This window comes from Suricata suricatta, chromosome 14 (genome assembly GCF_006229205.1).
Source record: "Suricata suricatta isolate VVHF042 chromosome 14, meerkat_22Aug2017_6uvM2_HiC, whole genome shotgun sequence".
Taxonomy (NCBI): domain Eukaryota; kingdom Metazoa; phylum Chordata; class Mammalia; order Carnivora; family Herpestidae; genus Suricata; species Suricata suricatta.
The window spans coordinates 48,369,990-48,396,780 of NC_043713.1; the positions used below are offsets into that span (position 1 = coordinate 48,369,990).

The 26,791-nt window shown below is 37.9% G+C and overlaps 1 protein-coding gene across 1 annotated transcript in view; it reads right to left on the bottom strand.

The window, feature by feature from the left end:
• GREB1L (GREB1 like retinoic acid receptor coactivator) overlaps nt 1-26,791 on the bottom strand; it is a 140,027-nt gene that overhangs the window by 52,034 nt on the left and 61,202 nt on the right. The window contains exons 8-16 of the mRNA XM_029922999.1: nt 25,436-25,552; nt 24,726-24,845; nt 23,683-23,820; nt 21,890-22,075; nt 17,502-17,828; nt 16,318-16,446; nt 15,603-15,737; nt 13,252-13,449; nt 1,247-1,427 (exon numbers count right to left, since the gene is read on the bottom strand). Coding sequence (XP_029778859.1) covers nt 1,247-1,427; nt 13,252-13,449; nt 15,603-15,737; nt 16,318-16,446; nt 17,502-17,828; nt 21,890-22,075; nt 23,683-23,820; nt 24,726-24,845; nt 25,436-25,552 — 1,531 coding nt within the window. The remainder of the gene's footprint in view (nt 1-1,246; nt 1,428-13,251; nt 13,450-15,602; nt 15,738-16,317; nt 16,447-17,501; nt 17,829-21,889; nt 22,076-23,682; nt 23,821-24,725; nt 24,846-25,435; nt 25,553-26,791) is intronic.

Sequence of the window (26,791 nt, forward strand, 5' to 3'; positions counted from 1 at the left end):
CTTTCCTTTCCTTTCCTTTCCTTTCCTTTCCTTTCCTTCCTTCTAAATCTAACATCATATTTACCCCTACATATGACTCTACAGTTCAGATTATGGAGAGCCAAATACATTCTGGCTTTAGAATAAGTGCTTTTGCAATTCTGACATTACTACAACACACTCCAAATCTTTCATATTCTCAACCTCAGTGTGTTCTGAAGAAAGGAAAGTCTGTAGACACTTGATGATGCCTGAACTTGCCTTTTAAACTCGTAGGATCAAAGACATCGCCTAACAGATAATTACTGTAATTTGGCTGGGAGCCAAACTAACACCATCATGCTGCACTTCCTCTTCTTTCAGTGTAAGCCCACAAAAGAAATAGGATATTCTCTTGTTTAAACTGGTAAATCAGGGAATGTTTCAGATCTGCTCTCAGATTTTATTATTTTTTAAAGCTTAGGTGTTATTATTATTATTTTAGTAATCTCTACACCTAAACATGGGGCTCAAACTAACAACCTTAAGATCAAGAATCATATGCTCCTCTGACTGACACAGCCAGGCACCCCTGCTCTGAGATCTTTAAGTGGAATCTTTACTGCTGTTAAAGTTATGTGGATAGAGAGAAAGGCAAGGAAGAGGAGAAACAATGAGAAGAAGAAGGAAGAAAAAAAGGCAAAGATCTGGAAAGGCAGAGAAAGAAAAGCATATGGCCCGTCAGGGAACTCATTAACTCCACTGTCCCTGCTGCTGCCCTTCTTTTGAGGCCGCTGAGTTCCACAATGCTCTGAAGACAGCTTTTTAACAGGGTTTTTAAAAATGCTTATTTATTTTTGAGAGAGAGAGAGAAAGAGAGAGAGAGAGAGAGAGAGAGAGAGAGAGAGAGCGAGCATGGACGAATGGGGGAGGGGCAGAGAGAGAGAGGAGGACAGAGGATCCAAAGCAGGCTCTGAGCTGTCAGTGTAGAGCATGATGGAGGACTTGAACTCACAAACAGTGAGATCATGACCTGAACCGAAGTCAGTTGTTCAATTGACTGAGCCACCTAGGCACCTCTTAACGGGGATTTCTAAATTCACTTGTAGTATAGTTAAAATGAAGTCATTACTAAGTTGGTAGGGAAAGTTGAAAGAGCAGGGAAAGAGTAATAAGTTACCAATAAGAAGATGCCAAGTGTTAGGGTCTCTGGGATTTTCAGGGATTTATGACAAAACCATTGCTGTGCTAGAAGAAACACTATATTTGCTCACTCTGAAGCAATCACCTCGTTAGTTCCACATGAGAGTTGTCATGAACTAGCACAAACAGTGTGTACGGGTTCTGTTTTACCCTTCTCATAAAAACTTCAAACTTGGTTTGAATCTCATTGTCTAGACGAACAACATATTTCTCTGCTCTTTGATAAGCTGTCCCATTTTCCTCCAGACCCAAGTCTACAAGGACACCTGCCAAGAAGAAAAAAAGAATTTATCTTTTCACATACATATATATATAAATCAGATAAATGAAAGTTCAATGTCAACTGATATACCAGGTAGTAGCTATATATAGAGATTTACAGAGCAGATATTTTTTCCTTTTGCATACTCGCCACCACAATTTTGAAGCGGAAATATCAGATTTTCTTTTCTTTAGAACATCCTACCCCACATCCTACACCTCACACAAAGGATAACATGGAATGATCTGGTACATTAGGTAGAATGTATGAGGCCTCTGTCTAATTAAATCCTATTTTGAAGTGCTGCTGCTAATAGCTACCATAGGTCACTCAGAGCTACAGCTCTTAGCCAAATTAATATAGTCACATGAGCATTCTTTATCCCAAATTTATCAACAAAACATATATTTAAAAAGGATAATAATGTAAGATGTCCAAAAATACCACAACTAGACTGTGGGCTTTTTTTGTAGTATTTTACTCATTTTATATAGTGAGAGTTTTGTACAGTATCTAGAGAATGGGCAGTCCTCCATGAATGTCGGATTATGTAACAAACTCATAAAATGAACTGAATTACCCAAGATTACCATATTCTCAAAATGTTAGAAATGTAAACTTCAGTACTGTATCATTATCTCTGTCTATAATATAATTACTTCTACATTCAAACATCTAAATAGTTGGAGGCACATGAAGGTGTTGTTGGAATAATCAATTGAAATAACAAATCTTCCTTTCAAATGAAGAGATAAAATGATAAGTATGTGAAGTGAAGGATGTGTCAACTAATTTTATTGTGATAAACATTTCACAGTATATATAGATATCAAGTCATCAAGGTATGCACTGTATACCTTAAACTTACACAATGTTTTATGACAATTATATCTCAATAAATCTGGGAGAAAGCCCCCAAACCAAGGGTAAATCCCTCTTCCATACACTTAGCTGCATGGTGGGGGGAGGGCTAAGCACCCTGAGATGAGAGCCTTATGACCTAAGCCCATGGCCCTCCAACAAGAAGAAGGAACCAGAAGACTGATTAGGGATTAGATATGCCACAGGACCCTTGAGAACCAGCCTGAGCTCCAAGGGCTACAAGGATATCTATTTAGCATCCAATACCAGCATACCCACCAGCCACGACTATGTGGAAAAAAATAAAAATTAAAAAGAAGAAACAGGGGTGCCGGGTTGGCTCAGTTGGTTAAGCAGCCGACTTCAGCTCAGGTCATGATCTCACAGTCCATGGGTTCACAGCCCACGTTAGCCTCTGTGCTGATAGCTCAGAGCCTGGAGCCTGCTTCAGATTCTGTGTCTCCCTCTCTCTCTCTGCCCCTCCCCCGCTCGCTCTCTGTCTCTCAAAATAAAATAAAGACATAAAAGAAACTTAAAAAGAAGAAACAAGTTAAATTAAGAGACTTTTGTAAATTATGATGACTTTTGTTTATCTAGCTTTTATTTTCAGGTAAAATCAGCTCAATTAACAACTACGTATAATTAACATCTAGATGATGTAATAGTAATAGCTCTAAATGGCATAAAAGAAAATAGGAAAAATATTTTACCATATGAAAAATTCATCATACAAGACAAGATGAGCAGAAAGTTCATTTTGCTTTTAAACATTTTTCATGAGAAGCCTTTATCCAGACATTGATTTCAATTTCCACCCAAATGTAGCCAGATGTTATTGTGACTGTATCCAAAAGCAATCAATCAAACATCTAATGTGGCAAGTATTCTGATTTTTTAAAAAAAGTGGATTGCTTGTAAAATTCATTCAACATTCCACAGTGATCTATTGAGCATCCACTATGTATCAGGAACTATGTCAGATATTTTGCTATGCCTGGGGATACACAGGAGAGCAAGACTTAACCTCATGGAGTTTATGATGGAGAGGATGGGTAATTTTGACAAGTGTCATGATGGGAGACAAGTACTATGGGATAGAGGAGGTGAGCAGAAAAATAGAGAGAAAAGCTACTTAATTTCTGGGGGGTTTCTCTTTCCTTATCTCTATAATAGGGAGAGGAGTGCCAGTTGAAAACTAGTCTGTATTTCCTAAGTTTATCCCTAGTAAGTAAACAGTGCAAGTTAGTAGTAACTTAATATGAAAAGGTCATAATAATTCATAAAGAATAAAAATATTCCTTATGGATAGTGAAGAGCTGACTACACTTTAAAATAAATGAATAAAGACCTTTGACAGGTCAATTTCATACATGCCCTAATGGAAAGACAAAGTTCCATGGATCTAAGAGGTTCTCTTATATATTATGTGTGTGTTAGTGCATAACTATACAACCATCTGGCTCTGCAGTGGTGAATTTGGGTGGGCAGCAGGCACATTAGAGATATTTGAGTTTTTTTATTTCTAACTGGGCATTTTTAGTAAGGAATCCTTACCTTTAAAGTTTGTTTTAGACTTGCTTTTATTTTTAAGTTTTGTTTCTTTCCTGGTTTAAAGTGATAGATACTCATCTTGGAAAAACTGGAAAGTATAGAGATATATTAAAAAGAAAAATTTATCCATAATCCTTTAACTCAGAATAAGCTATTGTGAACATTTCTTTGCATTCCTTCCTGAGTCTTTTCCTATGCATATTGTGCTACCTAGAATTTTGTGATTGTATATTCTGATATTTCTCACTTGTAACTATAAAATAAGAAACAAAACTATCATTATTTACTAATAGTATGTCTGTGTAGAAAACACAAAATAATCTACAGATAAATCAAATAAATTAATAAGAATTTGGTTAAAGTGATGGAGTCAGAATCAGTTTATAAAAATTAGTTGCATTTCTACACATTAGCTGCAAACAGTTAAGAAGTATATATTTAAAAAACATTTACAATAACATAAAAAATATTAAGTATCTAGAAATAAGCCTTATAAAAGGTGTATAATATCTTTATGGAGAAAATGATGAAACTATTACAGACATTAAAGAAGACCTGAATAGAGCTATACCATAAAATATAGTTGTAAGTGAATTCTCAAATTTATCTAGAGGTACAGTGTAATTCCAAGAAAAATTCTAACAGTTTTTTTTTTACCTTGAAAAATTATTTTAAAAATGTATATGGCAGAGCAAAGGACCAAGAACAGTCAAGATAGTCCTAAAGTAGAAAAGGTGGGAGAGATTTGTCTTTCCAGAGACTAAGACTTATAGAGCTGTATTAATAAGACAAAGTGGTTTTGGCACAGGAATAGACCCCATAAAGAGACACCCATACATATGGAAATTTGGTTAATAATAAAGCTTGCATTGCAGATCAGTGGTAAAAGCATGGGATCTTTAATAATTAATGAAGAACCAAGAAATTATATTGGATCTTACCTTACTCAATATGTTAAAAAAATCATGTGTATAAAAACTTAAACGTCAAAGACAAAACTCTAAAACTTTTAAATAACAATACAGAGAAAAACCGTATGAACTCATAGATGATTTCTTAAGCACAAAAGCCCAGAGGATAGGTAAATTAAACTTAAGAACTTCTCTTCATCAAAGACATTACAAATAAAATGACAAGACTCCTAAATCCGTAACAAGTATTACTAATGAAAAATTTATATTCGGAATACATACATTACTCCTACACACCCAAGAGAAAATGAGCAAAAAAATTTAAGAAACACTTCCTAAAAGAAAAAAACCCAGAGGCTATTTAAAATATGAAAAGATATTAAACTTCATTAGTAGTAAGAAAAATACAAATTAAAACCATGATGAAATGGAATAATATCAAATTAGTGAAAGATTTTAAACCAATATAATGGTAAGAAAGAAGTTGATGGAAAAAATTCATATGCATCTTCTCATTTCTGCAAAAGAAATGCAGAAGATAGACCAGAAACTAAAGACATTGATTACTTACAGGTGAGTAAGTGGAAAACAGGTAAAAGGAAAAGGAGAATGGGAACAGGGAGGGTATCAGGAGGGACAGACATTTCTCTGAATATACCATTTTGTAAAGTTTTGGCTCTTAGAACCATAGCAATAAACAAAATCAACCAAGGATAAGGGCAGGGGGTGCAGAGATACGCAAAATGAAATTCAAACAGTAATAAATGAAACCTAATATGGCCACACTGAAGGATGAAAAGAACAAATGTAAGTAAAGCAAATCAGTGTTTTGGCTGGATACTATAACACTAAAGACAAAAATGTTGTACTCAAAAACTTTAGTTAGCAAATCTATTTCTCACAAGGGTATGGGTTAGCAATTGTATAACTGCTACAAAAAAAATCAAAGAAGTAAATACATTGTAGATAATGAAAACTAGGTTTACCACCCCATCTGAGAAAGAAGTTACAAATAAAGAAAGGGGAAAGACTAAAATGAACCCTGTGGTGTTCACACATCAATACAAACTCATATTTTAAAATAAACAGATATAACATAGACACAGAAATAAAGACGTGTGTGGGGGGGGGTGTGAGCGCACACACATGTGTTAATAAACATACATATGTTTCCTATCTCTATCTGCAGAGTAAGCATAAGGACAATGACATTCCAGTAACAATAAGCACATTTAGCCTAGATTTTGCTTTCTAAATAGCATTCTTCAATAGGCAGAATCAGAGAGTTCCTTGCAGAAAAGTTTAACTCAAGGTTTGGGGCAGGGAATTAAAAATAATTTTGGAATGTCTGTGGTCCCAAAAAATAAGGAAGCACATGAAAATGAATAGTAACATATTAGAAGAACACAAGCAATGAAGACTCATTAATTATAACAAAGAGACACTCTAATGGGGAATGTTGATAATGAGAGGTCCCATGCATTCGTGGGGGCAAGGAGCACATGGGAAATTTCTGTACCTTCCCCTCAGTTTGGCTGACGTGGCGCTCAGTCTCACAAACTATGAGATCATGACTTGAGCTGAAATCAAGAGTCACATGCTTAAGCAACTGAGCCACCCAGCCAAATCTTATTATTTTAACAAAGAAGTTATTTCTAAAATTTTTACTTCTAATTTTTATTTATTGCTCTTTTCATCAGGAACATATTCCAAATAAAAATACAACTACTCTCATTTTTAGCTGTTTATCTCTTCTGTGGATGGAACTAATTTCTCTGAAGTTTTGGTATGCAAAAATACTCTACTGCTTAAGAAAAAATGAAAATCAAGAAAATACTAAATCGTTAGAGCATGCTGAATTTTTAAGTGTTATGGTAACAATGGGCATTCCTTCACCAGGCAATCTTGAATTAAAACAGCTGGTTAAAATCCCTTGTGACTATTTTCAGGGTTCACTGCATTGGGTCCCTTTGTCTTTTGGTGGTTCTGCTGGCTCCTTTCTGTTCTCCTTTGGGAGAGGATTCTTTAATCTGGGTTTGGTGGAAACTTGTCTGTGTGAGTCTATACTACTATGCAATTTGAATGCAGCACTAAAACTGTACGAGAACAGCATTCTGAAAACACAGATACAACTCCAGAGCCCCGTGTGACTGACAGACACAACTAATACATACACATTTAAGGCTTCTACTTGTAGCCAAAGCAGATTTCTGAAACATGAGTTTAATGACCAAGTAAGATTTTTGCCAAGAGGACTACCAAATCTCAAATATTGCTTCTGTGTCTTCCTTTTTAAATCGACTTTAAAGTTCAGTTGAACAAAATGTTACAAAAAATTCAGTTTAACAAATATTAAGTGTCTGATGTGCCATCCATAAACATAGATGTTCCCTGAATATTCTACTTTCCAGTTGTGGAGAAAGAGCTCTAATAAACACACAGCCACGACACAGTGTTGAATGCCCCGGCTGGAGCACCCCAGGGTGCAGATGAGCACTGAGTGCATGAGCTGTGGAAGAAAAGCTGAGTAAGAATGTGTCCTGGAAGCCAAAGGAACTTCAGTGTTTACAGTAAGAAATGAAGGTCACCTGTGCTAATAAGAAAAAATCACTGGCAACACTGGTGAGTACTAAAAGGGGCAGTGGGTAGGAAGTGGAGGCCTGTTTGCAGGGCGTCTTGAAGAGCAAGTGGGAAATGAGGAAACGAGATAACAACAGACAACTCTCTCAGTAATTTGGGCAGTTAATTAGAGGAGGGTAAGCTGGAGGGTTAAGAAGGCTCATTTTGTCTTTGAGAGAGTGGGGGCAGGTTTAAATGAATCAAATGAGCCCCAGGAAAGAAAGAAGTTGAAGGTGGCAATAAGTGAAGAGATAATCAATTGTGTGAGGTCCATGAAAATGAGGAGAGATGCATCTAGAATCAGGCTTACATAGCACTCTTTCACTGACAGGAGGGAAGGGAAAAAGATAGGTGTGTGTGCAGTTAGGTTTCTAGATTTGGAAGCAGGAAGTTTTAATTTCTAATTTTTTAATTTTTATTTTTGAGAGACAGAGTGAGACAAAGCACAAGCAGGGTGCAGCAGAGAGCAAGGGAGACATGGAATCTTAAGTAGGCTTCAGACTCTGAGCTGTTAGTACATGAAGGGCTCAAACTCCCAAACCATGAGATCATGGCCTGGGCCAAAGTTGGATGCTTAACCAACTTCCAGGCACCCCTGGAAGCAGGAAGTTTTTATTCAAAGTTTTCTTCTTTTGGGTGTGGGGAAGAGAGAAATACATGGCATGGTCATATGCTAGGAGAGAAGGACGAAGATATAAGGGTTGGTGAAATAGTGTCTTAATAGTCAGCTACTGTGGAGAATGGGAGAGAGATCCAACTAGAGAACCAAAGAGTATATGATGATATCAGTTGTAAGTGTTGACTTTTTCCCCCTATAGTATCTAACATTGTGAATATGTAGGAAGCAAGTTTGTGGTCTGACACAGGGGATATTGGAATGGATGATTACAGGATCCAATAGAATCTGGGAAAGGACTTGGAAGCAGGCAGTTGCAGAGGGCTGGGGGTGAGGAGCTCAAGGTACTGAGAAACTAGGATACTGGATGGATAGGCAGTACCTCTAGATGATGGTGGACTGGAAGGAGGAGCCTGTGAGCCAGGTGTCAACATCTTCTATAAACCAGGTTTGGGCACTGGGCAGCTAACTGCTTGGTTGGAAATTGATTTTAAGAATGTTAACTTAAGAGGCACTAGAGTGGCTCAGTCAGTTAAGCATCTGACTTCGGCTCATAAGTTTGAGCCCCACGTTGGGCTCTGTGCTGACAGCTCAGAGCCTGGAGCCCGCTTCGGATTCTGTGTCTCCCTCTCTCTCTGCCCCTCTCCAACTTGCGCTCTGTCTCTCTCTCTTAAAAATAAATAAACCTTTAAAAAATTAAGAAAAAAAAAGAATGTTAACTTTAAGGGGGTGCCTGGGTGGCTCAGTCAGTTAAGCACCTGACTTTGTCTCTGGTTGTGACCTCACCATTTGTGAGTTTGATCACCCACATCAGGCTCTCTGCTGTGAGCAGAACTTCAGATCCTCTGTCCTTCTCTCTGCCCCTCCTCTCTCTCTCTCTCAAAAAAAAAAAAACTTAAACAAAAGAATGTTAACTTAAGATCCTTTATTTCTTGTTGCCTGTCACTGCCCAATACATAGTTGTTTTTTTTCTATTAAAATTTTAAGTGACTGACAAGGTGGTCTGAGGTTGATGAGACCAAGAAAATTTATTTTAGAAACTATCCACTATCTCTTCATTTCCCCTCCTAATCTCTACCACTTCCTTAAGATCTCCTTATCTCCATATGGATAGAATAAGCTACGTATCAGAGACAGAAATATTTCTCTATTTCTTTTATCGTCAGGCATGTGGTGAGGCATCAAATTTGTGTCAATTCCCTGAGCATGAGAAAGCTTCCTTGCCTAGAAGCTGCCAGATCTGTTCTCATTCACTGGGACCACCACAGACACCATTTTAAAAGCAGGGAGGAGCAAAATATTTGCAGTCACTATACTTCCTGTTGTCATCTGAGTCACCTTGAATCGAAAGTGGCTTGCATTTTGATTGCACTGATATCCTAGTATTCTAATTTATAGAATTTGGGGTGTCCTAAGAATTAAAAGAATTATGCTCCCACATCAAAAATCTTATAAGTGACATTAAAACAGAAGTATTCCTATAGTCTAAAAATTCCTTATGCTGCTTCTCCAATGATCATTCCAGCAGTTACAATCCATTTTGGGCAAACTTAAAAATGTTTAGCCCCTTTTATTTCTTCTTTTACCTTCAAATTCTTTCCATGTTTTCTTTCTTTCTTTCTTTCTTTCTTTCTTTCTTTCTTTCTTTCTTTCTTTCTTTCTTTCTTTCTTCCTTTCTTTCTTTCTTTCTTTCTTTCTTTCTTTCTATCTGCTTCCCTTCCATAATTAGAATGTGAGTTCAGGTATCACATGCTTTGCTTTAGAGCTGAGTCCGCAACAACGTGATGGTTTCTATTTTCACCTTTTTCTTTCAGCCACACAAGGACTGCCAAGGATGTGGCCTTTCTGCATGGCCTGGCTGCTTCTCCCTGCCTGGTGCTTTTCCTGGCCTACTAGCTGCTGAAATGCCTCTTTGAGGGAAAGGCAAATAGAACCAGAAAACAGAGCACTTGGACACTGTTTTCCCCTCTGTCTATCCCTCCCCTCTCTCCCTCCAGCCCTTCATTCAAACACTAGTTGGGCATCTACTTGCACCTGACTGGAGAGAGGCACAAATGAGGCACAAGTCTGCAGAAATAAAAAAGCAGTTCTGGTCCCCAAGGTACTGCCCTCTGTGACCTTAAGGCAAATGAAATTCTCCTTGATTCATATGGTGAAACATGAGGAAACGGAACCAGATGATTTCTTGAGAATCCTTTCTGTGTTCATAGCTTTGATATTTGAGTGGATAATCTCCTGCTTACTGCTCTGCGGTGGACAGTTTCTCTTTATACCTTAAATGTGCTTGCTCTCAATTGTTACGTGTTCCAAGACTATTATGGTATTTAAATATTAAAATAAATAAATGTTGGTGCCATTATGACATGGGATACTATATCTTCATTAAGAATGATGTTTACAGAAGTTTTTCATGACATGGACAAATGTGCATACTATAATGTCAGGGGAAAAAACAGACACAGGTAGAGAAGAAAGCCTGAAATACTAGGTATTAAGTCATTTGTTAACACTCAGATTTTAATAGTAGTTATCCTTGAATAATGGGATTATAAATGTTTAAATTTTCCTACTTTGATTCTATTTTTAAAAATAAAGAATGCAACCATTTTTATAATAAAATTAACAGTTATTTTTAAATCTATAGAAGTGATTGCTCTTGTAGTATAAAATTAAGTATGTGTGCCAAAGCCAGATGTGAATAATTTTTAAAATATGCTTTGGTTTAAATTTTCCAAATTTGTCCATAACATTGGTTTTTCTGGATTCCAAGCTTATGTAATTAGTCAAATTCTGGTACCTTTCTGAGGTGTTATAGTACTGAAGTTCTCACTTTAAAAATCTGAGGACACTGAGAAGGGAAAAGGAAGGACCTATGCAATTTCATCTCAAAAATGCAAGGTTTTTATTTAGGGTCTTACATTTATTTAGAAAGGTGGAAATACAGGTCACCAAGAGGTTATTTCAGGAAAAGCCTCTGCAGAGAGCACAATTGCTGACCATGGATGATTTCACCACTTGAAACAGGTGCTATGATGTGTTTGCTCAAGCATGATTTCAGATATCAGATCACAAACTCAGGAAGGCCGCAAAGGCCAATTGGTACAAATAGAAGACTTATAAGAGAAGGCACCTTCTCCATGGTAAGGAAGTGAAAAATCCATAAAAACCAAATCTGGTGACTGTTATGACTATAGCCTATCTACTTCTCACAACGGGAGCATAAAAAAGTACAGAAATGGCCAGTAGCTGAGGTGACCTAGTACTCACTCTGGTTTCTGAGAGAGCTGTAAGAGAAGGCATTTGACCTTCTCCAGCTAATCAGCTATAAGTCAATATTTCCAACAGGTCATTTTGTAACTTGTCATTCAGAATTTTAGAGGCTGCAAAAAATATCACACTGTTGGGGTGCCTGGGTGGCTCAGTCGGCTCAGGTCATGATCTCATCGTTCATGGGTTCAAGCCCTGTGTCAGGCTCCATGCTGACAGCTCAGAGCCTGGAGCCTGCTTTGGATCCTGTGTCTCCTTCTCTCTCTACTCCTCCGACATTTGTGCACTATCTCACTCTGTCTCTCAAAAATAAATAAATGTTTAAAAATTTTTTTAAATCACACTGTTAACCAATCACTTGAGCCTCTAGAAGGCATGGAAAGTCACATGTAAAGTGTCAGTCACATGTAAAGAGGGGAAAATCTATTGTCAGCTCATTTGGCCCATGGAACTAACACTGAAAGATTTCTTATGGAGTATGTTACTCAAAGTGTGATCCTCTCACCAACAGCACTGGCATCCCCTGGGAGCGTGTTAGAAATGTTGAATCTGAAATAAGTCAGTCAGAGAAAGACAAATACCATACAGTCGTACTTACATGTGGTATCTAAAAAATAAAACAAACAAGCAAACAAAAAACAAGAACAAAAAGAAGCTCATAGATATTGAGAGGAAATTGGCAATTGCTAGATGGGGTAGTGGGGAACAGGTGAAGGTGGTCAAAAGGTACAAACTTCCAGTTGTAAAATAGATAGATCCTGGACATGTAATGTACAGCATGGTGACTATAGTTAATAATACTATATTGCATATTTGAACATTGCTAGAGAGTAAATTTTAAAAGTCCTCAACCCAGAAAAGAAAAAGAACATTTCTGCAATGACATATGATATCAGATGTTAACTAGACTTATTGTGGTGATCATTTCACAACATATACAATTATCAAATCATTATGTTGTAAACCTGAAACTAATACAAAGTTATATGTCAATTATACCTCAACTGAAAAAACAAATAAACCCATGCAGAACCACCAAGAGGAATCTGCATTTTAACAAGATCCCCAGGTGATCAATGGGAATACTAAGGTTTAAGGAGCATTGTATCATAGATATGAACATAATAAACTACATTTAATTTCTTGAAAATTTTTTTCTTCTTGTTTTCAAATACATTGAAAATAACATTTTTGCTGTGGCAAAAAGATTCATCCTCCAGCTAAAATCTGTGTGTGTATGTGTATATGTATGTGTATGTTTATCCCAGCTAAGGTACTCAGAAGCAACTTGACATCATAATTTCCTTTTCAAACTTAGCTTACAAAGGCAAGCATTTTTTAGCCACCCCAGTTTTCTGAATTTTTTATTGCATCTTCTAGTTGTAGGCAAATTTTATATTTGAAAGGGATATTATTTACCACAGAACTCTAAGATATTTCCTCCCTGCCTTTCTCCATTTTCTGGGAAAAACAGTTTTTTCTTCCCTACTCATTCTCTTAAAGTCATTAGAAGAAATTCTAACTTCATATTTGTTTAAGGAGGTGTTATCATTGTTCACATGAGGGAGTAGTGACCTGATTTCTAGTTTGAAACTGTGCTGATAGTTTGCTAAATATCTAAGAAGCCACCCATCCACACCACAGAAGGAGCTCAGGTGGCATAGACCCCAGCACTCCATGCAGGGTATCCTTGCCTTGAGAAAATTTCTCTTCATAAATGAATGACCAGTTTCTAGTCCACCAATTACATCATGGACTTAACAGTATCAGGCAAACATGCACATCAATTTACCCTTGACCTAGGAGGGAAAAGGGTCAGAGTATTTTTGAGATAAAACCTGCAGATAAATTCAAAATAATGTTTAAAGTGCTCTTATGATTTGTATTACTGTAAAAAAACCAGGATGGAATTGTTCAATAAACATTTGGATTAAGAAAAGCAAGAGGCAGGGGGAATCTAGGGCTGGATCTTCATCGGGTTTTCTTTGAAAGTTCAATCTCACCTGATTGTCGAATCCGTTGAAGAGTTTGCTGGACCAGAACCTCTGATCTTGGGACAATGATGATGAAGTCTACTTTGCTGAAGTGGCCGAGGTCCAGGCTCTGGCTGCCGCTGTCTGCTATAGCACACACCTGGGATAAGAGTTTTCTGGCAACCGTTAGCTGTGGTTGATAAATTTGGAAGGTCTCATTATCTAAATCTAAAATAAAAAAGTCATAACAACAAGATTAATTCGCTTCTGTTGATGGCCACTGTGAACACAACATGCATACATGGTAAAGTAATGCCCTCTACCAAGCATTCTCACAGTCTGGTCTCTCTGTTGAGTTTTAATAGATTTGTTTATTTTCCCTGAAAACTTGGCTGAAATGATGTGTCCAAGAGTGGATGTGGTAACTGTACAAATGTATTCTTTTAAAATCAACAAATCACTACTCAATACCCCTCCCCCATCCAGAAATGTAGGGACAGACTATATTCTCCTAGCGGGAGCCGGGACTCATCTCTGGAAAGGGAAAGCAAGAGTTTCCAGTTTTCTTTCCCACTATCAGCATAGGTCAGGTGTCCAGGCCCAGACCTTATTCAGGAAAGGAGGTGTCGCTATAATCATAATAATGCTCATTTCCTTTGAACTTCTCTGGATGGCACCACAGTAAACATTTCCTCTCTAACAAGTCAGTTGCAATATGATTTGAAATTCTCCTCCCTGGGGACTGCATGACACAGGTCACAGAGATACCACCTTCACCTCTTTCCTCCACTCAACCTGCCAGTGCTTGTGACCTGGCAATTGTAGGTAGATGTGGTGAACTCCAATGCTGACGTCTGTACTATCTGAAGAGACCTGACTCATGACATGGCCAGCTGGCCACTTAAGAGGTGACGTATTAGAAAAACATTGCCCAGACACTCTAAACATGCCAGTAGCTTTTTATTACAAGTTATAACCAAGCAATCAATCTCATACATGCATGCATGAAACACACAGTGAACTTGAGCAGGCAACATTTAATACTTCTTTATGAGGCTGCTTTTTATTGGGAACATATGTGGAAGTCTGACTGCAACACACAAGGGTTCAATTAACCTGCACTAATTAACGTTTTCTCAAATCAAACTACAATGCGGCCAACGTAAAGACGGTAGTCACCGTATTCTAGCCGCATGGAACCCTGACAACAAGTGGATACAGGTGGCTGAGAGAACCCACTAGAAAAGCCCAAAGCTGCAACTTATAATAGCAGAATGGTTTTTGACCCACAAAGATTACCAATCAAAATAAATCTGTCTTTTGATAGGCTATTATTTCTTTTGTGTAATAGTTTAGATGGGACTAACATGGATGATAGTATAGCTTTGTAGAATTTAACTTAGTAAATTTTGAAGTTTGAGGAAACCTAAAAATATCTTTAAGGAATCTTTCTTACACAGGGAATCAAGGATATGAATGTGGAAATCTGTAAGTACTCTAAGAATGTCTAAGTTCTAACTTTGTTAATAATTCAAAAACAGAACACATTTTAGTTCATTCTGGTGATCGCTTTATTACCAAACAACATGCAGAAGTAAATAAATATTATTGAATGCATTTGAATTTGTTTTTGTCACTGAGCTGATGCCAAGCCATGCTGCTTTTATTGCTCAGGCTATCCTACGATATAAATGATGCATTCCTATCAAGTGAAGGCCAGAAGGCTGTCAGCAGCAGCTCTATGGTTCTGTTTCATGTCTACCCTTTGTCCTATCCTTTTTATTTTGGTCCTCGCCTATGTTGTCCTTGTCAAATAGGGAATTGGGGAAGGAATCTGAACATAAAGGAATCCAATCAAATGATGGAAATCCTCAGTCCTAGTCCCACCATCCTCTCTTATATCCTGGAAGCTTGTAGGGCAGATGATGTATTGGTATTGCTGTGCTATGTCAGGAATGCCTTGCAATCCCTGAGATTATGTGTGTTTTACATGTCAGAGAGTAAACAAAGGGGATGGAGAGCCAGAAGTCCTGCATGGACTGCATTCTACACTCAAGTAGCTCCTTGTAGCCCAGATAACACCAAAAGTTCTCTGGGCATAGCTGGTGGAGCTAAGGAAAGTACCTCATGGACCCCAGAATTTTTTGAGGGAAGGAAAAAGAGAGCTTATAATAAAGTCTTTGATTTAATTCTAGGAGACATTTACTAAGGACAAGGTGTTTGATCCAGGCCCCATTGTAAGGCATTTTTAATTTGAACCATATTTATCATGTAGACAAGGAGGAAAAGTCTGTCATAGTCTGTGACTCTAAGACAAGACCTCAAAAACCCTCAGAATGACTTAGCTTCTATTTCTTCCTTTTGGTCTGAGGTGACGTTACCCAGGTTTTGCGTGGGAATCATAGCAGCAGCCTCCTGAGCTGACACACATTCGTGAAGGTCTCCGTTGAAGGGGGTAACCACACTCTCTCCTCTTCTTTGTTGCATTTTGTCTAGTAGCTTGTCCAGGTCATCACCTATTACAAAATAAAGTGGAGATAAGATTACAAGGAGAGACACATTTGTTATCAGTCTCCAAATTGGGCACCTAAGCTGGGTTCTCATCAAGATTTGTCAGTCAGCCAGCTTTTTCTGTCTGATTTTACTCAGCTAGCTTTTTATGTCTGAGTTTACACTTGGAAATGCCTGTAGAGTACCTCTATAGCCAGAGCTACCCTCATGTGTATTGCGCTTACCGATTTGCATGCTTCACATGGCACATCTCTCTTGACCTCCATAATACTCAAAGCAGGCAGAATGGGATCATTCTATCTCCATTTGACATATTGGAAAACAGATTTGGGGAGGCAGAATCTCTCCCAAGGTCACATCACTAAGTAGTAGTTGAGCTGAGGTCCTCTATACTAGCGCTGTGTGCTTTCCTCTGGACCCCTTGTTGCGTCAGTAACAAAATACTGAGAATAAACCATTCCACATGAGGGAAGGTCAGCCGGCAAGGTTAGGCTCCACACTCATCTCCTTGACAGGCTAAGATTTAAATTCAGAAAATCACATAGCTAGGGGCTGGCAGTGTTGCTGAATCCTACAACCACTCACCTAATGATGTGGTTTTGAAATGCGATGCCAGGAAACTGACCTTTCCTGTGATGAGCTCATAACTAATTTCTTTCAAAAACTCACTTGTGGTGAGCATGCTCTCTGCCAGAGCTCTGGACTGATGCTGACCTGTAAAACAGAGGGAGAGGAGATGATGCATCCATGAACAAATGTTCACTAAAATATGATTTATAATAGCAAAAATTGGAAAAACTGAAGTATGTAACTATAGGGACTTGGTTAAGAAAATTAGGGCACATCAAAAGATGGACAATTACTCAGCATTTAAAATGACAATTGTAAACAAAGAATGTTTATAATAAAATGTTGGATGATCAGGGCAAAAATGATATCCCTTGTGTTTGAAACATAGGTGAAAACATACTGTATGTGTGTTTAAAGACTAGGGGAGAATGTGAAAAACCTTTAAGAACTGTGTTTGCATGGTTATTATGAATATCTCTCTTAAAAATATAAACTTAAGATGTTTAGTTGTTTTCACAAATGAAAATTAAAAATAATAATGTATTATACTTTCTGATGAAACCTTCTGAAAGAGATTTATGTCATAGAGAGATGGGTAGGCAGGTTTTGCCAAATTGAGGGGGCTTGGCTTCTTTAATAGGAAGAGGTGAGAGCCATTCACTAGAGAGAGAAAAAGCAAATATAGGCCAGATGGCTGGCTACTCACGATGGTGCCTGACAGAAAACCAGCACAAGAAACAAAAACACATTTCATTAATGTACCAATTTTCTGAACCTTTTCTTTAGAGTCAATATTATAACATTACGTATGCTCTTTAGTGAGGAGGTGGACACATGAGCTAAGTTCCTGGCAAATTTGATTAACTGGCTTAGGCCACCTGTGGCAATGGCTTTATCACATGCTAGAGTGGTAACATTTCCAAAACCTTTTAAGAACAGAAGTTACTTGAGACAAGGGTATCTATTACTAGGGTATGCTTTGAAATAATGTTCCCACAACCAGCTGACAGGGACACCAGCCAAACTAAGGGCTACAAAAATCTGATCTGAAGAGAAAAACAAAAGTTAAAATTAGGAGGAAGAACTCAAGTTGGAGCAATTAACTAGAGATTAATTACTTGACTGCTTGAAACACTCAATAAATGGACAGATGATTGAATGAACAGATTAAACAAAAAACAAAAAAAAACATTACTCACCTAGTACTACCACACAAAATTCATTTCCTCTAATTTTCGATGCACAAATTGCCACAACATAATCTGGTAGTCTTTGATAGTGTCTCATTTCACTGAGAGTCCTCAATGTCTCTGAAATGCCTTCTGCCAATGAGTTTTGGGTCACAATCACATGAACCAAGTCTTGAGATACGCTGGCAATTAGTCTAGCCAGCCAGGGGAGCTGTCCTGGAGACACAGGTGTACACTGAGCGCCCATCTGCAGGGCTCTCTCTCTCAGAGTAAATTCCTGCATAGCTTTCAGCATGATTTGCTCAAATTCTTCCCTGAGAGGTATCTGATCAGGACCTAAAGTGAAGAGAATTATAGCTAGAATTTTTAAAATAACACAACTAGAAAAGAGAGAAACACACACATATATCAGTGTACAGTCCTTCTAAAATCACCATACTCCAGTTGGCAAACAGGTTCTTTTTCCTGTTGGGGCTGAAAGTATGGAGCCCCTCCTAACCATTTTCCATTGTGAAATCACCTTCTCTCTACTCAATATTAAAAAAAGGCAGTCTTCTGTTCTCTTTTATGCTAATCTTGATATTTTAAAAAGGGAATATACTTAGAGACAGTATCAATTCCTTAGGGGATTGTCACTGAAGGTGGTATATTTGTTGATCTGTTAAATGTGGCGTTACAGACATTGTTAATGACTCATGAGAAAAGAAGCTAAACTTTAGGTTTCATTCATTACTGATTTTATTTATAGCTACTTTGAAAAACAGTTTAATGTATTGCATCTATACCTATCTTAAGGGATACTGTCCTTAGGAAAATTAAGTTTAAGTATTTTTTACTTTAACTTATTTTTAACCAGCCTCACACTTTACCTAGAGAATGTCACTCATCTAGCTATTCCCCAGCATTCTGGGTTAAGAATGGTGTTTGGCTCTCTCCTCCAGCCATGGTTATGGCTAAATTTATGAGGGCGTCTGAAGCCCCTGGAATGAGGGGTGTTTTGTTTCTCTGATTCTCTTTAAATCTCAACCAGTCTTTAAAAAAATTTTTTTTTAAATGTTTTATTTATTTTTGATACAGAGAGAGACAGAGCATGAGAAGGGGAGGGGCAGAGAGAGAAGGAGACACAGAACCGGAAGCAGGTTCCAGGCTCTGAGCTAGCTGTCAGCACAGAGCCTGACACGGGGCTCAAACCCACAAACGTGAGATCTGACCTAAGCCAAAGTCAGAGGCTTAACCAACTAAGCCACCCAGGCGCCCCTCAACCAGTCTTTAGGACAAAGCAAGCAAGTCAATGCTTGGCATCCAGGTGACTCAAATGAATTCCTATGCTCCCTTCCCACTCTTCAGTCATTTCTTTTGCTGTGCAGACCTGAGCTTTGAGTCAGGCTCCTGTAGACAAATAATAGATCCCTCAGTGTCTGTGACCCAAGATCAAGCAATAACCTCAGAATCCAGGATTCAAATCCCATTGGGAAAGAAGACAAGTTTAAGAGACTGGACTTCTGTATGAGAAGGAGGCACCTTGAGTGAGTCAGAAATCTCTCTTTCCTCTAATAGGAATTTAAGTTGTGCCCCAAACCACCACTCATGTTCTCTGGGCAAGAGAACTTTCCTTACGGAAAAAGGGCAAGAACACTAAAATGCTTACATTGTGTTGATGTTTCTTATATCCTCCTTCCCACTCACTTGCTAGGGGGAGTGGATGTCTTAGCACCTGGAAGCCACCAAAGCTTCTATCTTCATTTTGCTTTATCAAATGAGCATCATGATTAGTGGTCACTAGGTACATAGTAGGTAGTGAGCTCAAAGTGTATAGATTTGTTTCAATTGTACAAATGCACAGTATACATGAGATGAAGGGAAGGTGGCTGTCTATTTAAAGCTTTCTTAAATCAGAATAAATGACAGCTCAAAAGCAAGTGACTCTATCTGCCATTCCTTACCGCTCCTCACAGACAGATCACCTGAAGTCTCAGAGGCCTGGTGCGTAGGTATGCCATAAGACCCACTCCAAGCCATGATTAACATGTTCTATGAAACACCATAATTAATTTCAAATATAAAGGCATTCTGGGAAAATAAAATTATCAAACATGTTCACAGAATTCTCCATTGCCTTAAAATTCACTTTTATAGAATTTCGATGGAGAGAAATGGAGGAAAATGTACCAAAGTTTAAATGAGGTAAGAGAGCAAAATACCTTGTTCCCAATCACCTCTTATCATTTCTTCATCCTCAGCCTTTATGGCTAAATTGCAGGAGCCTTTTCTCCACTTTACACAAGCTTGATAATAGTAATTTTTCCCCATCAACTGCTGATCTCCAGTAACTCAGCTTAGCCTATGCATCAGTTCTGATGGCTTTTCAGATAGAGCTATGTTAAGAAAAGACAAGGTTCCAGACTCAGAGCCCTCCAATAATCACTGGATTTGCTGATTTCATTATCTACTTCAAAAGATTTTCAGACTGTGAAATAACAGATTGATATATATTTTTTAAGAGACTGTAGTGGAAACACCTGTTTGTTCTAAAGAATCTTGCTTCTCTTCTTCTCTGTTAGATCCAGGTAACTGAGCCATCCAAGTATTAGACCTGTCTTTTTAAAAGTTTGGATTAAAAAAAAAAGTCTATCTATAATCTACAGCATATGTGAAAATGTTCTTGCTGCCTTCTTCAAAACATTGAAGGCAAAACAAACAAACAAAAATTCAAGGGAGTTTTTACACCTGATCTTAGCCAAAAGGCTGAGAAGTGATCAAGGGAGTTCTTGAAATGAATAAGAGGGCAGTTGAGAATAGGTGTCCTAATGTACAAAATTAAGATTAAAATAAAAATCCAGCCATGTTGCACATTGAGAGATATATTAATTGGCTGCCAGTAAAACTGTAGAAAAAACTGACTCTGCAGGGCAGACAAGAGGTCTAATTGAATGGAGATTTTTCTTTTTCTTTCTTTCTTTTTTTTAAAGATAAGATCTTTTAGTAATTTGAGGGAAGACATTTTGTCTTGACCATTTAGTTCATTTAATTAACTTGGACTTTGATATTTTAAATTGTTATTAAGACTGAAAAAAGTGCTGCACTGACTGGCTTGGCCTGCCAATAGCATTGCTCTATGCAGGCTTCTTTTACTAATTCTGGATGCACTTGGTGATTGGTCTCAGATCTTGGACCATAGTTAAAAGTCAGTGTATGTAGCAATTAAAATTATGACATCAAATGAGCTGCAGACAGAGATGGTTTTTATAATTTTATTACCCACCAATCAACATGATTAGCAAGTCCTAGGTTTACCATCAAAGTGGTATCGGAAACCTTCCAGGTTTCAAAAGCCCATGTCAAAGCAGGCCTACATTGTCAGGGCGCCAAGACTTACAGCCACAGTTGCTAGCTGATGCTCCAAAGACTGAATCTGATCAGCTGAAGCTTTTTTTTTGCTTTTAGCATTGTTTAGCTCTGTATTTTTATTAACACAAGTATTTTCAATCATTAAAATAATTCCTAAGAGTGCAGATGGAAAATTTCTTCCATTAATATTACATCTTGAACATTTTCCTAAGTAAATCAGTGGCTTGAAATCCTAGATTGAATGTATAATTAGGCCGCATATTAGATGACCTGCTACAGTTTGCAAAATAAAGGACATTGCAATGTAAATGCTGCTGAGCCAGGACATTATTGTCAGGACACCTGCACATACCCACTGTGCGGCTCTGGAGGATATACCAAAGAGAGGAAGTGAAGGGTTCATGACCTACATATACCCCTTACCCTACAGCCTACAGAGCCTTCCAGGGAGGTCCACAGTTACTGCCTCAATGAAGGAAAACATGATGGGACTACATCAAAGGGATGTAGCTGCAGGAGAAAAAAAATTGGATATAGAGACAGTGGATAAACAAGATAAAAAGGCTAAGTGGAAAACTGTAAAATAATTGTATAAGGCAATGGCTACATTTTTATTCCAGATTATAGGTGCATTTTTGGAAAGGTGGCTTGGACAGACTCCCCAAAAGAGGAGGGTGCCCATGGTACAGCCCTTTGAAGTTCTGCCTGTATTAACTATTCTGGATACCTTAGGACCATCATGAGACTGGACACTAGGTGGAGCAATTTCTCTCTTCTAGGACCCAAAGAAGCAAAGCCAGAAGGTAGGGAGGTTAGATAGGAGAGAAATGGGGGAAAAATAGGCAAGTGGCAGAAAGGAGTAGAAAAGGAATGGGAGAAGAATGGAAACAGTCATAGAGAGTGGGGTTGAAGGAAAAGAATGTTAGAAATGAAAGAAAAAGTAAGAGACAAATAGATGAATAAGAGAAAGTGGGGAAAGAAAGGGGAAAAAACATGTTGCAAAAAGAATAAAAATCATCATCATCAAATAATTATTAAAAATTGCTTACCCAGTCGCACAAGATACTGTATCGTCAGAAGAATCATGTTTTCCACGCTCAGGAGCTGGCTGCCAGACAACCCTAAATGTTCCAAATCTTTGTTTTCCAACTGTGGAATCTTGTAGCAATTCACCAGCAGAGGACTCACAACAATGTCACCAACATTTCCATAGAAATAGGGTAAAGTGCCATAGCCTGCCCCAACAGAAGCAGGTCAATAAAGTTCAACATTTCTTTTTGAGGTCCAACCAGGTACACTTGCTCAACTAGGATTAAAGATGCTTAACAAAATTTCCTGTCCTCTGAGGTGACTACCAAACAAATCACTCAAATATCCTAGGGAATTCACTCATATGCTTCTACCTTATATTAAGCCAGATGAAAAGGAAGCAAAAGACTCAGATTATATTATCTTTGTTTCCCACAGAATATTCTATCTGCCACAGAGGACTGATGAGAATTTGCAGAACATCTCTGTATCCTTTTGTAAAACTGCAATGATAAAATATTTTCAAATAAAAATCTTGATCAAGTTTCTTTTCACATAAGATCACAGAAAACAAACTACATGTTTCATTTCCTGAGGTTTTCTTAAACACTTCCAAAAGCTAAATTCATTGATAACCAGCAATATTCTATTAGTACTTGCAGGTTCCTACTCTGTGCTTAGTTATTTTTATGTTCCCTTCTTAAATATCTGTAAACAGCCTCAAATTATCTTAGGAGTAGGTAGGACAAAAATATGTTGAACATGTACCCCGTTTCGGTGGTGTGGTATAGAGGGCAGTCCCTCTGTGAGACCCTCTACAAGGCAGACACCAAAAGGTTGCATGTTCCAATATCTTTCCAAAGCTTAGCTGCATTATGCATGCCACTCAGATGTTCAGTAAGAACTTCCTGACCATGTGGAATTTAAACAACTGGGATTCTCCCAGTGCCTAAAGGTCCAGGAGCAGTGGATAGGGCAGCCTGATAAAGGACAGGGCTTGAAGCAAAACCATCCATGTCAGTAGGCTCAAGTCAATCAAAAGAAGGAGATAACACCTCATATAGACATACCCTAAAGATCTAGTGGAGTTTAAACACCCTATCTGTTCAATTCCAAAGGTAAAGCAGGTAGACTCCTTCGGACCAAGGATAGCCCCCAAATGAGGTGACTCTTGATGTGGGTCTGAAAAGCACTAAGTTAGTCCTAGAATCTAGAGACCTCTAAATTTCTGCACCTCTGCTTATAGACAGCTTGGAAACACTCAGCTTCTGTAAACAAAAGTGATTCACAGATGCTTCCCTATGGTTCAGATATGCAACTCTGGGACTTCTTTGTTCTCCTGAGTGAGGCCTGTTAGCTGGTTCAGCTTGTTTTTTCGTTTCTCTGTAGTTTGGCTCCCATTGAGTAGGAGGTCCTTTTCCCTAACTTGTCTACTCTTGCCAACCCTTCAGGACCCAAATGAAACATCACTTCTGAGAAGTATTTTCAGAGTCACTCCAGGCAGAGTTAAGCTCTCTCTCCTCTAAGTTCTTGTAGTTCTTAGTTGTGAACCTGTACTAGCTCAAATATCACAATGTTGTACTACTCCCCACTAAACAGTTCTCCCTGTGGGCAAAAGACTTTGCCCTATTCCCAACTTGTAGTCACATGCTTAATATAGCTTGAGGAAGCTGACCAATAAAAGCTGAAAGAATCAATAAATGGATGAATGAATACATACATGAACACATATGGATAAATATACAAAGAATGAAATGGAGAAACAGTCCTAGATGCCAGCAGACACAGGCAATTTGGAATTCCTTTCCCTTACCTATCAGAATTACTGGTCTAACTCCTGAGTTAGTCAGCAGGTTTTCAGGAACAATTACAGTTTCCCCTGCAGGAATGGGTCGAGGTTGTAAAATTCCAGTTAATGGGGTCTGTGGAACTGGGGCAGATAAAAGGGACTCTGGAAAAAAAGTTGTTTGACAAGAAGGATTAAGCATGAAAGCTACATGAAATACAACTGAAATCAACACAGTCTTAATACTTTTAATATAGAAGTTTTAGGAGTCTCATGGTCTATTGTTTTTTAATTAAAGTAATCATGTTCACTGTATAAATTAGAAGTGACAAAAACAAAAGGAAAAAAAACCAACCACAATCACATCATCTGGAGATAACTACTATTTAGTATTTTCATAGTTTTTCCTAGTTGTTTTTCCACATGCAGTCTTTTGGATTCTGTTTTATATATAACTTCCTCCACCTCCATTCCAATTATCATGGCTTATCTGCTCATTATAGAAAATTTGAAAAATACAGAAAAGTGTGAAGGTTAAATTTATCACTAATCAGTACTATCTAGAGGCAAACATAGTAACAGATTGGCATATTTTTTAGTGATTAATACAGCCAGGTAGACCATTTGAACATTTAACAGTAGGTATCCAATGGCTATGGCTTGGTTATTATAAAGGAGAACAAGTTGGGTTCTTTTGGGTTTCTAGCCACAAACTAAACCATGCAGGCCAGAAATAATATGTGCAGGTCACATAAGCAACCAGATCTCAGGAGAACATATCTAATACCACAACTAGCAAAGCAAGTCCATTTGTGACTTGTACTGGTGGTCATGTCCCCATGTAAAGAATGGCTTATTGATACTGTTGGCCAGAGCAAAGCCAGATGCTAAATTAAGACCCACTGTGATGACACATGTACATTTAGGGGAGGCAGATGTGGAGACAAAATATCAGCTACTATTATTTTTCTTACATAATACAGGACACAACGCTTGATTAAGGAAATTTAGGAAAGGAAAGAATAGAAGATACTTCTGCTAATTAAAAAAACCCTTAAAACCCATCTTACCACTTCTCGAAAGAGGGCGAACTGTAGGAACAGGTACAACTAAACCAGGTTGGGGGACAGGTGACCCAGGATACCATCCCCGGTGTCGTTTCTTTGGTGGCCCAGAAATAAACATGGTAGCTGAAGGCAAAAAGAAAGATGAGCCTTATCCTTACTAGTGGAAGAAAGAAGAGAATTCAGAGTAACACAGGGCCTTTAATTTGATTATACTCAGAAAGTCTAAGCCACTCTTCTACAAGTAAAGATAAAATTTGGAAAAGCCACCCTAACAATACCAGCTCACATTTGTAAGCTGTTTTACTATTTACAGTTTTACTCAGATTATTTCATTTAATTCTGTCAACAACCCTATGAAGTTGTAGGATAAGTATATTTTTATACCAATTTTGTAGGTGGCAAAATGAAGGCTCAGATTTGCCCAGGGTCACACTACAGAGAAGAACCTTGAACTGTGTACTTTGGTCAGCAAAGCTCATGGTTTTTCAAGACACTTCCTTATACATTTGTTTCAGCACTATTTTCTAGTGAGGCTCATCCTTGTAAATCACCAAGATATTTAATTATCATTGTTCATGAGCCTTCAAAACCTTGGAGGAGAAGCTAAGGAACACGTGGGAGTGTACTGTTAGATAATTCATCACTCCAAACTCTGTAGCACTTCTTCCATAATTTAGGTGCATTATTTCAAAACTCTAAGATGGGTATTGTACCTTGGTCTCTTGATGCATAGCTAGATCTTGGTGACAACGAGTAATTTCCTGGGCGGGCTGGAGTGGAGCTGGAAGCAATACTCTTCCCTCCATGGCTACTGTTTCCATTTGCAGCATCTATAGCACATGAGAGGAAGACTCAGAAGAGAGGCTGAACAGAACACTGAATTCTGTGACACTGCAACCATATGATAAACCGCACACTGTACGATTCAAAGACATCTCACCAACAGGACACCCCAGTTGTGGAAAACTGACTACAACCATCAGACTAGTACCTTCTTTAAAATGAAATGTCATCTAAAAAAACTTTCCTGGGATCCTAAGAGATCTTTTACAGTCATTTTCAGTGAAGTCTTTGGAGATGGTGGGTGGAAGAAAGAGAAAATTATTTTTTTAACTTTATATCTTGGGAATTTTCAAACATATTCAAAGGTGGAGAAAACAGTATAACAAACTACAAACCTACCACTCAGCTTCAGCATTAATCAACACATGGCCAATCTTGCTTTATCTATACTCCTTCTCCCTTCCCTCTCACCCAACATACACACATACTTGTTTTAGATTATTTCTAAGCCAACTTCATCCATAAATATTTCTGTATGAGTTTCTAAAAGAAAAGAACTCTTAAGAACATAACTGAAGAGGGGCTCCTGGGTGGCTCAGTCAGTTAAGTGTCCAACTTTGGGTCAGGTCATGATCTCAGAGTTCACGAGCTTGAGCCCTGGATCAGACTCTGAGCTGATAGGTCAAAGCCTGGAGCCTGCTTCAGATTCTGTGTCTCCTTCTCTCTCGGCCCCTCCCCCACTCATACTCTGTTTCTCCCTCTCTCACAAAAAAAACCAAAAAAATTTAAGAACATAACTATTATACTTAAAATTAATTATGATTAATACTTTCTTAATATCAAATATCCCATTAATATTCAAGTTTCCCCCAGTTATCTCAGAAATAGTTTTATTTTTTACCATGAACTTCCTCAAATTGAGGTTCAAAAGGGATCTACACATTGTATTTAGTTTTTATATCTCTTAAACCTCTTTTTTTAAGTTCACAATTATTTATTCATATAATAAAAATACTCAGTGGTCACATTTCATAAACTGTCTCACAAATTTTAAGAATAATTTGGAAAAAAATTAATTTGTTTGAATCAGGATAAGGTCATACATTGCAAGTAGATTTAGAATTATGTATTTTTTCTGAGTTTTCCAGACTCTTTAGGGTGTCAGTTACTCCTTTTTTCTCCCTCCTTAAACCTCCGTTAATTTATAGGATTCCCCTTCTTTTTCTTTTTTCCAATTAATTTTCTGGAAATCTGGCAGAATTTCTTATTTTCTGGATTTTGCTGAT